The sequence below is a fragment of the Ischnura elegans genome, chromosome 6 (assembly GCF_921293095.1).
Source record: "Ischnura elegans chromosome 6, ioIscEleg1.1, whole genome shotgun sequence".
NCBI lineage: Eukaryota > Metazoa > Arthropoda > Insecta > Odonata > Coenagrionidae > Ischnura > Ischnura elegans.
Genome location: NC_060251.1, coordinates 102270782 through 102288539, shown reverse-complemented (window position 1 = coordinate 102288539; position 17758 = coordinate 102270782). Strand labels below are relative to the sequence as shown.

The window sequence follows — 17758 nt, the reverse complement described above, 5'->3', positions numbered from 1 at the left end:
GTAACCCTTGTTCTAATACATTAATAGGATCGAGGAACTAGGCCAAATACTGAAAGGTGAAAGAGTACATAAATGCCTATTATATTAAAATCCTCAGATAAAACGGTCTTCTATCATCTATCCTGAGGTCAACGTTTCCGCGCCATACAGCTCAACGCCCCATAACACTCTTTGCCAGGCTTTTCTTCTCACTCACACGACTCCCTCACATCAACGCTTTCGTTTTCATAAACGCCTCCTTGGCCAACTACATTATCTTTCTGGCTCGAGGGAAAGTGGGAAAACAATGCATAATGCATAATGCATCTCAAATTAACCCCCTTCTGATAATAATGATGGGTTACTGCATGAGCTGATAGAGGCAATATTGATCGTCTTTCGAAAATATCCTTAAAATTATGTGGAGAGACGTGAGTGGAGGAAAGGGACGTCCTTTACATGGCCTGAAATAAATATTTACCGCCTCTACCCGTGTATATCGGCTTTAAGGTCATACGCGAGATGCTGGTGAAGTATGGTATACCAAGGTAGAGCAATATGAACTTGGAAGCCACCGGAAATTCACAGTAAACGTAATCGCACACTGCATCATACAGAAAAAAATTAAAATCTCAATAGGAATTTTGGACTGACTAGAAACTTCGTTGACGTAATCATGTGCGAATAATATAAATGATTTAATGGAAATCTTAATTTACACAGCGGCACCAAAAAATAAAAAAATCCAGGCATACGAAACAAGAAGGAGATACAAGCAAAGAGATAAAGTGGATCAAAGACGGGGTACAAGTCGAGAAAGTTGCAGAAGAAACTAAGAAAAATTCCTCTCTAGTGCAGGCAAGTATGTAAAATAATCCGTGTACTCGTACGTCATTTCCAATTTATACTTTATCACCCTTCATAATTTTTCCGAGTACAAACATTCGCTAACTAACATTCGACGCAAAAGACAATTCACTGACTTTCCCCTCCCAAAGATTAAGTATAAGTTAAAAAATGAATAAGAGAATAGAAATAGCAATATAGTAGGTGAAATGGACGCAGAGGAAAATAGCTGGGTGCCGTACATGGCGGACGAGGAAATGGCCGCTTTAAGATTGGATAACGAGGAAGTACAGGCTGTGGATGGAGTAAGTGTTGAGGACTATATACATTGTAAACTGAAAACTGAGGTAAAAGGAAATACGAGTTGATTCCAAACCTACCGCGAGTAAGGCCATGAAATTCAAATTCACTCACGCAATGATTCAACCCTGGGGTTGCTATGGTTAGGCGAGGGTAGACCTCACCCCAGACTAACCCACAGGTATGTGAGTATCACGTATTCGGAGTAGGGGGAAAATCCTTTTCCTGGACTACCTCTGACTCAGTATATTTTGTTTGGGGTGCCCAAGGGCTTCACCCGAGATTCAAATCAAAATCTGGAAATCCGAATGGCTTAGCTTGTATTCTCGATTTAGGAGAGTTTTTTTACCATGAAAATAATGGCGAAAAGATTAGCTGCTAGATAATCGGAGAAGAGAAGAACAAGTTTCAAGACCATATAACTATGGGAGGTAGGGTGTAAATTGAGCCAAAGAGGAAATACAGCCGGAGATAGGAGGTCTGAGGTACTGCCTCCCATTTTAATACTGCACTACCAAACACTACCCATAAGATAAACATGCAATAATTGCACCACATCGTTTCCCTGAACTTTGGGTCAATGAAATAAATTAGCAAAAATGTTATCAAAATACATATAGGAGATAAGGTGAAGACTGAGGGTGTTGATGGTGTATGTCTAGAGGGATGAGAGGATGCTGGAAGCTATTAATGATGGAAGGATATAACACACTGAATTTGGATGAACTGAGGGAAGACATAGAGGATGATTCCGAGGGATAGGATAGGCGAAGAGTGCGGAAGGGCGAGAAGAAGGCCGAAAAGCATTTCGCCGAAGAGGTGAAAAAATTATAATGGAAAATGATTAATTGAATGGATGAGTCATGACCTCTATAAATCAACTTTAAGTTAAGGCACTTAAGATGCTTAACTTAGGGCCGGTGCCCACGGGGAGGTTCAATCTTGGGAGGATTATACCATCAAAATTTTTGAAAGAATTGGTAAAAATAAAATGTATGCCATAAATTTTAATTAAATCAGTCGATATGGGCAAAGAGCAGTAGTCACAAAAGATAGAAGGCTAGATAAATACATATTAAAGACTTTTTAGACACATTGGGTGATTCGTTTGCCTTGGGGAGTTAAGTCGTTAGTTTTGGGAAAAGTGAGAAGTCTAGCCAGGTGTAAGCAGGGCCAGAACTAGGAGTTTTGACAGGGGGGATGATCAGTTTGCCGCCCCCCTCCCCCTTATCCCCCTCTCTCCCCTTCCCCCACCACCAAAATATGATACATACGTAAGCTATTTTTTTGAGATGCGGCAGTTGAAATTACATAAAGTATGGGTAAACTTTTCTCGGGATTCCCACCGGGTTAATGTTTTTATAACGGCCAGCGTTTCAAGTACCGTCTCAGCACTCATCATCAGGGCTGAATATTCATCATCAGGGCTGAAACGTTGGCCGTTATAAAAACATTAACCCGGTGGGAATCCCGAGAAAAGTTTACCCACATTATTCGCCGGAAAGCATAAAATCATATTTCACATAAAGTATGTTAACTATTAATAAGTTTTATTTATATTATTGCTTAAAAAATTATAAATTAATAATTATTGTTAACTAATTCGATTATAAAAATTAAATAACTTTTTTAAAAAACCTTTCAAATTTTGCCGCCCCCTAAAATCTGCCACCTGGGGCACTTGCTCCCTCTGCCCCGCCCTAGTTCCGGGTGTGGTAAGAGTGGTCACTGCAGCTTCAACGGTAGAAAACCATTAAAAATTTAAAAAAAGACAAAGTTTCCATAACATGTTCAATAAACGGCGGCGGTGTAGAAAGAAACAGCGTATGACAGAAGCGCTAACTGCGGAGCGGGAAAAGATTTTGATATAATCTCGAGTATCACACGCGAGGACTCGGCATGTCACTCTAAATCCCCAGTGACCAAGGGGTGTCAGATGTCCGCCAAGCCAAGTGACCACCCACAAAAGGGAATTACCCTTCCGGAACCCCTAAAACTCCTTTTCGGAGGAGGGTTTCGAGAGAGAAGGGTAACCAAAGTCGAGAGCGTAACGAATTCATACGCCCATGGTTTCACAAAAAAAAACATGAGAATTAAGCTTCCTCGCTTTCTAGGTCTCAAAGAATACTCTGTCACTAGCCCTAAAGACGAAAACCGACTCGGTTTTCGATGGAGACTTTCACCCGGTGGACAGCCCGAGTTCCACTACAATACGCAATTATTTTTCTCAACTGATGTCACCTTAGAATTGTACACTGACTACTTACTCCAGAACTTACGCGTTAGCGTCCTAGTATCTGCACGTAAAACAGATGCATAGATTCAAACCACACAGCAGAAAATAGGCACGATAGGGAGTTGAGGACCAGAGGAGCTGAGTCACGGCCAACCAAGAGCGTCTTGGATGGAAATATATTATAACTACGACAATGAAAAATGGGTAATACGGGTTTCACAAATCCGTAGCATACGACGGAGTTATTGACGAACTGCCAAAAAGACTGAACTCATCGAGTGAACAAGGATGGAAAGGTTATAAACATAAAACGTGCAAATGAAGTAATAGGCGTTCAAAAACGCTCTCTTTTGGATTGAAAATATTCCTGTCAAAAGTTTAAAAAATAAGCGAGCCTGATTTTCCAAGAGTTACTCAAAATCGCTTCATCGTTTTGGAAGAGGCGTGATGGCGATTTTTTATATTTTATACTCATCTTATTGGTAATTTTAATTTACCACTACACACTGGTCTACTTGAGAATGCAACAATTACGAGTAAAATACAAAATATAAATCGACTTTGAGACGCGAGCCATACGCTCCTCCCTCGTGAAATCTATCTAAAGTTCATGCTTCCCATTTGTAGGTTAAGCCTTTTTCGCGGGTAAAGGAGGTTTCCTTCATTTATTAAGGGTAAATATGAATACATTTCAGCCATTCAATAAGATAAGGTAATTTTAATCGTATAATGGATCATAGCGGGGCATTACTCCAAAACTTGGTCACTACCAAGAGATGGTAAGCGTAAATAGAATGTTGTTCAGAGTTCGATGAAGAGTAGATGAAAAGGATTGACGACGAATTCAGTAAAAATAAGGTAATATAAAATACGGTAGAGTGGAAAAAAATACTTAAAACTAATATAAGTTAGGAGAACGATATGCCAAAATATGGAAAATAACAAAGAATCAATGTGATCACGTAGAGTTATAGTCATTGATAATTTTTACAATCAAGTAAAAGACACAGCAGGCACAAACTTTAAAGGTATTTTTTTCCCGCGCCCATACATCCCAAATTGGTCACGGAAGCTGAGAAAAGCGATTAGATTCCGGTGATTATACGATACCGGGGATTAAGAGCTGATACCATCCGTAAACGTTACGAAACCTTCAAAAAATATTGCTGACAAATACAGCAATAAAACGAACGGTAATCCGAGACCCGACAGTAAATTTCCAACTATGAAGACACAACAAGATGTGGAACCTTTAAGAGAGTGAAGTTGAAATATCGATAGGTTATATTAATCTGAAATGACATGCCTATACAACACCTTCCATCAAATTCAGCCTAGATCTTCCGAAAAATAAAAGTGGATGCCTTTTATAGTGATTATGACATTTTTCAAGAGTATTGTCAGACAATCCGTCGCTTATATTTACATTCATTTCGGATTACAAGGATTCGCACGTAAGCAACATTCAGAAAGTTTTGTGAAAGGGCCACAAGTGATTCTGAAACGCAATGAAAATTTGAAGGAACGTACCGAAATTAACAGAGGCAAAATACGGTAAATTACGCTAGCATATCAGAGCTGGAGCAGAGCAGAGGCAACGGATGGATCAAAAGAAGAGTCGACCACATCAATGGTCCAACATCCTGCGTGACACCTTTCCAGTTGACAATGAGTAAAATTGATTTGAAATGAGATAAAGGCGACAGTTACAATCTACTAGTACTTGTTCCTCATTACTTCTATCCAATAGTTGTTCAAGAACTTGCTCGAATTGGCGGAGGGGATGGCTCGAGATGAGAAATTAGGAAAGTTCAGGTCGACGCAAACCCATCTCCTATAATTTTTTGAGAGGATAGAGGAATCGGTACGTAAATAAATCCAAAATGTCTGACAATGGTCACTGAGAGCAAGAGGTACTACGAATTGACCTATTTTTCTGGGGATATAGGTTTAGACAAGTTCTCTCATAGGAGATCATCATTTCGCTCTTCAAAACATGGCACTCGCCAATTTCCGGATTGGAGATCATTACAAAATAATAAGACATGAACAGAGGCGGATCCAGGATTTCTTTCTGGGGGGAAGGGGGGCACAAGCAAGGCCGTATCCAGAACTTTGTTCTGGGTGGGCACAAGTATACCCCGTAATACAAAACAAACGCAATGATAATGGGAGCGCATTAAAAGTCTTGCATATCATGAACAAGAGAGGATTGCTTGTGTACGCTTTCGCCGAGTGATGACGATTCAGGACTCACGATGCATATCAGGTAAACCTCGCCGCTTAGTGGAGGACTGCTCATTTTAATGAATGACTACTAACATGGATATTTCGGAGATAAGCGAAGAAAGGAAAATATTAACCGAATTGCTAGGTTGTCTTGCATTCAATTCGATCCCTGTCGTTTCAAGTGAATGCCGGCACAATATCAAGTATTTAATTCTCTATGAATATGAGAGAAAAGTGGATCAGGCAACATTTAAGCTTAAAATTAAAATACCTCACGGCTATCCAAGAGCAAATTGTAAGAAGATGCAATTGAATTACGTTTTCACTGAAAGTGTATGTTATAAAAAAATGGATCGCGTAATGTACAGGAACGCTTTTCTAAATTACAGTACCAAGTAACCGGTAGCCCACGGCACTAATCCTGAGCTAAGATGCCTCATAATGGCAGTGTTCACTAAATGTGAGGTAAAATTCATGAACCAGTCTCACCTGTTGATTTTCATCGGATTCGAACGATAAAACAATCAGCAAGAAAGATTTTTAGAGCCTAAAGATGCGAAAGCTCGTGCCAATACAGAAAGATACATCGACAACGTACCACCACAATTAACGGTAACGAACAAAGTCACCACATAACTCTAAATTAAAATGGAAATCCAATGTTTTGGAAGTGCATGCACTGACATTAACTACGTACGTACGTGACGGGCAGTAAGCCGGCACACATAAGGAAGGGCGACGTGGAAATCTCTTCGTAACATAGGAATTATCTCCGCACAACGACATTTTAAGTATGCCAAAGATTGATTTTCACTGCAAGTAATTACTCCTTAATCACTCGCAAATCACGTATGTCAACCTAACAACCTTGATATTCGTCAACAGATGCCGCCGTTGCCAAGGAAACATACAACGGAGCACAAAGTGAACAACGCTAGTAGCTACTCTAGGTGAAATATGGTAAATTAAATTCCACAGAAAAATACATGAGGACTATGTTGCATTTACCTTGGTAAATTTGATTGTAGGATTCCTGGAAGGCATCTTGGAGATCAAATGAAAACACCGGAAGTATTCTTCTGCTTCTCACTGCCGGCCGTCAACAACCGGCCACATCTGGCGCAGGCGCACTTTTATTGAAACGTGACAGGCAGCGCCGCTGTCGAGCAATGTCTGAACTATTTGAATTCACGCTCTACTTTCGAACTTCGCTTTTTGTATTTCACTTTCGAAATACTTTTATCCTGTCGAAAATATCGTTTATGAAGACAGAGATACACATGAATATAAATATTAAATAAATTTAAGTTCTTAGAAATCTCATTGAACATCTTGGAGTGTAAAAAATAATTATTTTTAATATTTAAAAGTACTTCATAGAAATGACTCACGGTTGCCTTCAAAACTCCAATTATTCCAAGCTGCAGCGAATGAAAAATCTGTTTCCGTAAGTTCTGATCGTCTACTAAAGTTGCCCCAACGAAAAATAATTCTTATTAGGAAATGAGAACCCATTTCCATCTTAATTTAACTTTAATCTTACACTAGAAGAAAAAATTAGCATTACGTAAGATTATTATTCATTAGCAATTGGAATGAAAAAAGACAACTATTACCGATTCGGATTCCGATGGATCCTAAATTATTATTCTTTCCATTTATGCGGCGCTATTTCAGATGAAGGTGAAAAACCTTCATATTGCTTAAAAATAATATTGAATAAGTATTCCAGACCATATGTTCGAAAAGGATTTGCTTGGCCTCCAACACAGTATTATGTCCGTTATCACATAAAAATTAAGCGAATTGACACGCGACATTGCTTTAAATAGTTAACAAACTTTAGACTTTTTTATCGTTCCAAGAGAATGGGCATCTCACGAACTTGACACTAACTACCTTTGAATAACTTATTACATTTTAAAAATTTTCATGGTGCATAGAAAATGCCATTACCTCACTTTGGTCTCGATTTTTCTTAGGTGGTTGAATAATTATCATGCAAAATTTTTATTTTTATTCAGAAATTTATTTATCTTCTCAGAAATTCGTAGTCTCTCAAAATATGGATAAATTATTTATTAATTAACAATTATCGGATTTTTAGCCGAGTAAGAAAATTCGTAGATAATAATTCAATTATACTAATCCATCGTCTTCAGAGCAGTAATGAATTGCAGGCCTTCCTTCCGGTACTTGAATATATATCTGTTTAATCCGGAGGACATTGTTGCCTCCTCCTTTCCGTTATCAAATTTTCTTACTCGGCTAGAAACCCGAAAAGTATGTATTAACATAATTTTCACCGAAAAAATATGAAATCCAATACTATGTTATTTATTATTAGGAATAACATACATGCAAATAATAGCATGCATACGTGACCCCATGCAATTTTGATAGATTAAGGAACTTCCCAATTCAAATCTCCTATTCTCCTCGATGTAATGTCATGAATAATTTATAGCATGTGTGAATTAAGTTAATCCGTTATGCATTTCCATCATACACTCAGTTTAATATTGGCCTCATAATTATTCATTTTTTTTAATTAAAGAGCTTCACGGTAAAACAGTGTCCCCTCATCAAACCATTTTTATCCAGTCATCCTCGTCAGCCGTTTCATACTCTCTGGCTATCCTCTCCGATACAACTAATGCATCGTATCATCCGCAATCCATTTCATTCCGTATTTTATCCTTTCATATAATTTTAGCATTACTCCTCTGCTTCTTTTCGCCGGCATTTGAATGAAAGAATGAATAAAATACACGCCATTGAAATCGTAAAAGAAATTAACTGTCCGTGTCTTACGAAAGAACCCGTTTGTTTTCATTACTCGCCTCTGTTTATGTGACGCGTTTGCGTTTCGTCATATTGGAGTAAAGGTGACACTACGGAGTTAGTATATGCATGCATACAACCAGTCTCAAGAACGGGTCCTGCGCGAGACACGCTTCGCGAACATCACCATTGTGAGAAGCCGTTGTCGCGAAGGGAAGGGCGACTTCCCCGCTTCCTTCTCGTAAAACAACACGAGATACGATTCGCATTACATAATTTTTCGGGGGATTAGTGTGTCGTCTCGAGCCGTGCTTGCTCAAGGTGATAGCGGCGAAAATTCTGCCGCCATCGTGATATCAAGCCACGGAACACGCCCATCACCTCAGAATGAGACAAGGAGCTACAGAGGAGCACTTGTGATTTTTTGGCGTTTCCGTGACGAGCTCATCTCACGCGTTTTGTTCAACTTTTTCATTTTTTTAGGGGACGCAATTCACGGGTGTTGGTACCCATGTCGCGGAACAGGCATGACAAGCATCTTCACTTTTTTGGAGACTTTTGGAAATGCTCTGGTCGTCACATAGGCCACTGCCCGTCGCGTCATGTTGTCATGACAAAGCGCTTTTGAACTTCGCTATTTGTTTACCAACCGCTTCGCTATCGTGAAATATACCCCAAATGACGTATTCTAAGTTGAGCCATAGGTCATATGAGAAAATTTGTCATGGACATATGCGTTTCCTGCCAGTATCAATAAAAAAGTAGACTAAATTCGCCAATTGGTGTTGGTGACTTTTTTAAGAAGATGCCGGTTGTATTTTTGCCTATACAGTATACTTTAGTTAACATTTACCTGTTACTCAACTATGAGAATGTTTCATTTTGAGAAAATGCGGAAGTTACATTTTTAAATTTGAGACAGAAAAATGTTGACAAACCCAACTCTATTTATACCAAAAATTTAAATATGATGGCTGAGGTTTTTAAAAAGTAATGAATCACGACAAAAACTGAGATAGCGGGAGCAATGCGTTTAAATAACCCCCTCCCTTCCAAATAACCCCATCCCCAGCAGTGTACCCCTTATTGTGAACCCCCAAAATTTTTTGCTAACTACGGCCTTATTAGATATTATTTTCTTGGTCCAATACTTTTAAATGCAAAATAAATATTTTAGAGAGGCTATTAATTGTTCTCACTGAATCTGAGCAACATCTGCAGATTATGCGCTGGATTTCTTCAAGGCCTGGGAGGAAAATGAAACATTATGCAGCGTTCAGAGGACCTCAAATCCAGCAGACACAATCCTGGGCATTCCATACGCTTCCAAGATAATAACCCCACCAAAATTGTCTGAATGCAACCCGTGTTGCGGCATCACGATTGGAAATGGATACCCACTTCATCCTAAAGCGGCTAGAAATATGATTCCGTAGAGGTTTATAAGCCTTGCCAAGCCGCATTACAACTGATGACTCAAGGAAATGTATACAAGGACGAGGGATGACAAGGGTGAGACAGGCTACCTGCCCAGCCGGAAAGAAAAAAAATTCATCCCTCTCTAAGATTGTGGGGTGGATTGGGTGGGGTGAATTGGCAGGGATTTAAATGGGAAATCGAGCGGAAAATACGGTATCGTATGGGGAAATGGGTATCAACTCACCGGGAGGTTATTTTGGCGGGTGCTGAGACGTTTGAGGCTTCAAGAAAAAAAAGAAGAGAAAGAAAATTGGAATGTTGGCAAACGTCGAGATTTCTACTCTCTACTCCTTTCGCTGTTAAGCTACCATTTAGAACTTAAAGAGCCACGAGCGTATGTTTAAATCATTTCTTTACGAGCGTGCTGCGCCCGCTCCCAGCGGGCTTCCCCCGCTCTTTTCAATGCAGGTCCACAGAGGGAAGGGTGCGTTTCTAATTTTAAAATGTAGAAAAAAAGGCAGGGCCTTATGTACAAATTTAATTGGAATGTTCATGTACAAATTGAGGTCAGAAGACCTCTTTAAACACAACATTGGAAGTAATTACACTATCCTCTGTTAAACGCACATGATGACTCATACTTACGTATCAACAGGAGACTTGAAAGTGGAATCTGTCGCATTTTGATATAAGTTATTTAAAGAATGCGAGATATTGTTGCAAATGAACAAATGTATCAGTTTGTGCGCCGTTAACGTCAGGAATATTTACCGGTTTTTTTTTATTATTATTTAAAAACCAATTTTAGGATACAATAGCAATATTTAGGATGTAAGATATGTCGTCGCATGTTCTCTGATAAATTCTGTGCATTTTGGTAAGTACCTCATTTGTAGAGTTTGGCTGCGTATAAGTTGAGAAAAAGGTATCTATACTGTAGAAATAATATAGAAGATGGAGGCCAAGATGACGCAGGTAAAGAAATGTTTTTTCCTTTATTTTAATTTTGCTCTTTTTATTGTGATCTTATAAATTGTGATTTAATTTTTTGACTTTCTAGGATTAAAAAAATATTATTCTTATTTTTAATTTTTGATATTTTTTCAGTGCAATTGATTGTTTAAAATTTTTTAAGAAGGGGCATTTCGTGAAGTACAGCCTGGCGATTCAATTGAATCACGTAGCCTTTGTCTTCGTGTTTTTGGAGGTATAATGCATCTGGCCTGTGGTAACTTTGTTAATTATAATTTACTTTGTAACCCATTCAGTGAGAATAAATGAAAAATTGATGGTAAAATGTTAGAATTAGATTGTGAGAAAATATTTTGGCATTGTGGGAACTGTTTTTCTAATTTAACTGTCAAGAATGTGTAATTCTAATATCAATAATAAAACCTTATACTATTATATCATTTTAAAATTATAAGAACACCATATAATATTGTTAATTATAAATTGAAGTGTAAAAAAGGAATGAAAATAGTACAAGCGCGGGCTTAAGAAGTACTTTGACAGCTCTAAGCGACGTGGTAGATAGCTAAGCTAAAAGGTTTCCTCATTTTGGGGGGTTGAGGGGAGAGCCCCTCCCTGAAAACGCCTCTGAGAAAATCTCTTTCCGCATATTTTTACTAATATGAGCAGAGATCTGGGTGTCTCTCATGCAATCTACCGATTTGATCGATAGATTTTTCTTCCTCACAGGAAAATCTACTAAAATTGGTAGCATATTAATTGCGTAAGCATGGTTTCGTTAGTAGTAGGACCTGCCCGCCTTTGTGACGGTGCAGGATTCCTCGTCCCTTCCTTCCTTTCCCGTCCTTTCCCTGGAGGCGTCGTCGGGCTCCTATCGCGGCGGCGCCTCCTTTCCTTGTTCCTTTCCGTCCTTCCCCTTCTGGTGGCAGAGGAGAAAAGCTAATCGCTTATAGTCCCTGCCCCAGGAGTGTATCCCGCGAACCCGACCCAAGGGTTTCGTTCCTGTTGTCTCTCATGCAGCTACTGCTTGCTAATATGCAATTTCTTGGTTCACATAATTGATGTAGACATTGATGCTGTGAGTTTAATCTCCTAGTTTTTCCATAGTTTACAAGCTTTTCTTTAGTTTACGAGCTAATGTGTGAGAGCACATGCCATACCAAACTTGTCAATCAACGTAAGTTCACTACATCATAAATTATTTGGGCGAATGATAGGCTGATTCTTCCTTTTTCCCCTATGCAACAATCCTTATCCTCCCTATTTATGCCAAATATTCTCTCCTTTATTCTTGATTAGAAAAGCGCAGTTCAGTAATCCTTGAGTTTTTGCCACGTTTACCGTCAATTTGAAATCGAACGGTATGATTTTGTGTCTCAGTCTCAAGCCATGCTCCTCAAAGAACTTTCTCTCTGTCGTCTAGATTTGTATCTCCAGCATCGCCCGTGTGTGCTTTATGCACACAACTGCTTATCAATTCTTTGCCACTGACCTTGAGTAGTTAATGGTAAACTCGCACTCTTTCCTTGGAAGCTTACAAGAAACGTGATGCGCGCACAGCATGTACAATGAGGGGTAAAAGAAAAGCTCTCCGTTTGAATAAAATCAAAGAAATTAGCCAGGAATGAGCGTATTCTATGCCAATTTCCGTTTGTCACTCTGATTTATGGGTTAAGTCCCCGGTAATGTCCATGGTGCACGTACAAAAAGAATACCAACAGTCCTGAGAATTATCACATGCTGTATCAGGTTTTCTTAATGGTCAAAAAATGAGACTCCAGGTGTACAATTAACATGATTGCGTGAGACTAGCGTATTAATAGAGTACAATGTCTTTTCATTCGTAAAACCTAAACACCAAAATAACCTAATCCTATTACTTTTCCCTATGCATTAACCTCAATATTAAAAGTAATTATTTTCGTCCTAACTGAGCCACATATTCTTTCTCTTCAACCTCCATTAAGTTACAGCATGAAATTGCATTATTTTATTTCATATTTTTATACCCGTCCTTTCCGCTGTCGTTGTTTTTCTATCTGGATTTCACCATCTATCCGCTTACTACCACCAGCGCATGTTCAAATTGATTTTATCTCCATAAATACCCTATGTATACGATAAAAATATTTCATGTATTATATTCCCCTGAGTAAAATGATCCAACTTAATTTATGCTTGCGTAAAATTTGGCACTTAAAACAGAAGAGAGAAATTAAGTATAATATCACGCACAGTCTTGATACGTTTACATACCAACACGGGTATCTTTACCTTTATCTAATCCTCCCTTCATTCCATAGCTTCAAAGTGATTATTCCGTTTATCTCAGGATTATAACGCCAAACATGTTTGGACGAAGATTTTTTTTAGTAATTTGAGAACGCCGTGGTTCCTTAGATAGTAGACGTATAGATAAAGGGTATCTTTTGAAATTTCTCCCGGCCACAAGCATGCCTTGAAGAGATTACCGAGGTCTTAGACTGGCAGCGCATACTCGTAGATAATCCTTACTCCCGCAGAAGACGTAAGAAGCTCCCTTGCTGCCACCTGCTATGCGGCTTTATCTCCTGCTAAGACGTGAACGAAAATATCACATCGTTATGGCAGAGTTGGCTTTTTCAGATCATTGATAAAACTAATACCGGAGATTATGACACGATAAGAAATTAAGATAGAGAATTTCACGGACTATTCAAGGACATTTCGGAGAAACAATAGTGCTACTACGTACACTGGTAGCCATAATATTTTTAAGGCTTAATTAAATGAATGATAAGTGTCTGGAGTTGCGATAAATAAACGATCTAGTAGAATCGTTCAGCAAATTCTGCTCAACCTAAGTTTCATTAACTCTAGTTAATGTTAATTACCATCATTTCGCTTCAATCCACCTATCTTCTAAAAAATTGCTAGCAATTTTTGCTGGTTATACACTGGCAACGAGCTTATAATCCTCCTCTTACAACCGTTACTTATTACAATGTCTCCGCTTCAAAAGGTCTTTCTTCACCTTTCAGCACGCTCGCGATCCACTATTGATTGCTTCATTAAAACTATTTTCATAATTAAGACCCACAATGTGGAGGTAGCATTTAATGCATGCATTTGACAATGGACATGCCGATAGGCTAAACGGTATTTTTCTGAGCCAGGGTAGAATTTTGTCGTTATAAACTTCTGAGGAGTGAAGCTACAGATAACTTAGGAAAATTCATCAAATGAACTAATAAAGAAATTTTGAAAGCATACAAAATTAGCTCCTTGATCATAAAATGGACTACGCAAATCAAGAATTTTGAAATCTGCTTCAATCTAGGACTTTCTAAAAACTCGTTGCCTATGGTACCAAAAGGACATCCATTAATTACGTGAAGCTATTTTTGGAGCCTCCTCCCCATTAATGAAATATCGTGAGATTTGGCTCCACCGCCTCCCGCTAATTTCGCGTGAGATTGTTCAAAAAGCGTATTTTCAGCGTAAATACGTTAATCTATGAACCATTAAGTTGGATTAATAAAAAAAATCAATTTGTTTGATTCTTTTTATTTAATATTAGTTAATCAATAAGATCTTAGTTTAGAATCAAATTTTACACTGTTTCTTGCGGAAAATAATTACATGATACTTGCCAAGGCCCCCCTCTCCCCCATGCGAGATTTGATCAGAATCGGCTTGACCGCGTCCTCCCTAAACGCCTCACGTAATTAATGGATGTCCACCATGAGATAGACGAATGTTATAAATATCGCAATTTAAAGGTAAATATACTCGGCATGTACACCCAAAGCAAAGAGGTCAACGCATTGTCTCGAGTGCTAATCTGAAAACTGGAAAATGCAGTCGAAAACGTTCAGTCGAGTAGCGTTGAGCTTTTCCTGGCCACGTTTTCTCCAGTCTCCGGTAATTAATTTACTAAGATCCTCTAACTGGATTTGCGAGAATACTAATCATATGAATCCACAACACACCTTCGCCTTCTCACGAAACAGGACCCCTTAGAGGGGCACCAGCAAAATTTCAACCTTGAGCGGTGAAAATGTTTCCATAGAGGCGATAGAGGCTATCTCCATAGCCTATGGCAGTGAAGTAATGACCATGGTAATGACATTTGCCACTCGAGGATGGTCCAAAAAAATGGTAGTCTTCAAAATATTTCATCCCACCTCTTCACTTCGATGATAACTTATGAGAAAACTAGTGACGAAAAAATCAGTCAATACGACCACTAGAAACTAACTCTCCCAGCTCTATGTTCCATATATTTTATGATCAATCCCCCCACATCCTAAAGGGTAGATTACGCGTGCTAGTGGATTATTATTTGCCGTAGCTATTTCTCCTAGACATAGATATACCCATAAATACTCTACACTACTCTACTCTCTAGTAATGTAAACTCTATGGATATACCTCTGACGCAGACCTTTCGCAGCGCCCAGCATTGGGACCCGAAAATAGTTTAAACTGACTACACAACTTGCCGCATTCATTTAAACACTCCAAATATGGAGAAACTTATTTAGTGTGTTTATATTTAGTTTAAATTTGGCCCATTCACTTCTTACAAAAATGAATCGCAAAAAACACAATAGCGCCTACGATAGGAACTGGAGAGGGAAATTCACATGAAGATATTCCGGCAAGGATCAGTTGTTCACGGTGGGTGAAATAAACTTCGAAATGTGGAAGTTTCAAAAGGTTCCCCCATTCCGCGCCAATGAAAATGCAAATATTTGTGCCTCATGTAGCGCCTCTGATTTGATACCATGAAAATAAATATTTCTGAGCCAATGAGGCACTACGAAGCCGGTCCTTACAATGATGATATTATTAGAGCAGTAGTTTGCTTCTGAGGGATTTTTAACGGCCATTTCTGAGGAACTGCTTACGTATACCTACTTTTAAACTGCTTTGAGCTACATCCATGCAGGAGTTCTCACGAATCCTCGCGACAAAATATCTTGTACCGGAATCTAAACATGCACCTCTGACTTTCCGGGCCGACGCGCATACCACTTTTCCCTACACCACCCATGATTCTTTACATCCACGGAAAAATTTCGTGGACCGCAAGGACATGATAACAACTGGAGTGGACACGTGTAAAAAATTCTTTAAAAAATGTTTCCAGACAGGGCGAAGTGCTCATTTCACCGCACAGGAGCTTATGTGCGTTTAAGACTCACTCCCTGATCCTCCACAAGTAAAGATTCTTCCCTGCCATTTGAACCGAGTAATAAACGCCGATATGAATACGTTCTCGCCCGCTGAGGGGGTGGGGGGGGGGCCTGCTCCCATACCTACCCGGAAAAGTCCTGCGGCTTTTTCTGATCACTTTGCCAGCCCTTAGAATTTTTTTAGCCGTTTGTTCGGTAAGGATCGTTTTTTGGGTGATATCTACTTTTAGCTTGATTAAAAATAGTTAGAAAATTTCGTCTTTCAACAATTTTTCCTATAGTTTCAGACGATTTTAGAGGGGGTCGATTCAATGACTTGATGTCGTATCTCGTCCCGTTCAACCCTAACATTTGTATGTGTGAATCAGCCAGAGGTCGGAAGTGGGTTTTATAGTAAATAAGACACCTCAGCTTTACAATGAGTTCGACTTGCCATGAATTCAACACAAGGTTCTTAACTCTAAGAACCTTGAATTCAACGTAAGATCTGAGCAAATTTTGCGCGCGCTTTAAAAAATTTAAATTTCGCATATTTTGTCCTGACTCTTTCTAATACGTCATCAATTACGTAATTCTATGCCTTATTTATTAACAAGACGTATTTATTGACAGAGCTACCTTAACATGCGCTTAGGCTCTTTGAACTGATTCCTCAGGTAGAAATGATGCCGATTCAACGCAGGACGGAACTCGCTTTACGATCGGACGGATTTATATTGTGGGTCAAATGCAAACGAAACTGAGTAAATGCAAGCCGCAATCGTGAAAACACAATAGAAAACCGATCTGCCGAAGATTCTCATTGAAATTCTATCGGTTTCCAGTCACTTAGACACATCGCCGGCATCCAAGGGCTACTGGTCACCCCTCGCGGAGAATTTCGATAGCAATCTCATTGTTCGGATATCAGATGGATTCGTATTCTCACACCAAGCGTGTACCAACGGCACAAAGAAGTATTGTGAGATCGACAGAGGAGATAAAACGCATTTGATTTTCGATTAGGAAACTTCGCCTGAAAAAGGGGAGGAATAGGAAGATCTTAATTTTCATCCAGCTTATAGCATCTTGAGTCGAAGAATTACAGCCCAGCAAGTCTTATAAATCAGGCTTATTACTTCACTCAAACAGTAAAGTAACTCAAAGGTTGGTTAGGGCTCGCTTGAAATTCCCTCTCTTCTTCCACCAAGTTTAGCACTCTCTTTCATTTTCCTCTGTTCATCTTATTATCTCCTTTCTCCTCCAAACCCACATGTAGAATGCCTTCTCTCATTCTCCAGCCTCAGTGCCATAGTTTCTGCACCATAAAAATTTGATGTTACAGCACAAATGCACAATTTAATGATCAGTATGCCGGAGTGATGCATTCATTCAATTAATCAATGTGACCACTAAGAGAATATTGAGTATTGAAAATTTACAGTGCATTAATGTCCAATTATATCACGAATTATCACTGTCAGATCATCAAGTCTATGACAATATACAACTCCCCAATCATTAAGATTATTGGAATATCAGAAGCCCATTCCATTGTCACTATTGCAGCATAATATTACTGACGTTCATGAGGCCAATATTTAAAATGGCTACGTGGATAGTAAGGAAAATCTAGAGGAAAAACAGAATTTTGCTGCTATTAGTTACCAACCAGAAGAGGTAAATTATACTCAAAACCACATTGCTCACAACCAGCAATAGGGAACAAATATAAGGTATTCATTACTATGCATAAAATATTGTGATAAGATACGTTACTGAGATAAGTTGATCAAGGATTTTTTTATATAAAACACTAGAAATAAAGATACAA

At 38.9% G+C, this 17758-nt stretch overlaps 1 protein-coding gene across 2 annotated transcripts in view; it reads right to left on the bottom strand.

The window, feature by feature from the left end:
• Positions 1-6707, bottom strand: part of LOC124161276 (aldehyde dehydrogenase, mitochondrial-like) — a 37871-nt gene extending 31164 nt beyond the window's left edge. The window contains exon 1 of one of the 2 annotated variants that reach the window (XM_046537567.1): positions 6599-6707. In XM_046537567.1, the coding sequence (XP_046393523.1) occupies positions 6599-6634 (36 nt within the window). In that variant the 5' untranslated portion in view covers positions 6635-6707. Of the gene's footprint in view, positions 1-6291; positions 6398-6598 lie in introns of those variants that run through there. The other variant, XM_046537566.1, reaches the window with a different exon arrangement.
• Between the last annotated feature and the right edge of the window lie 11051 nt (positions 6708-17758).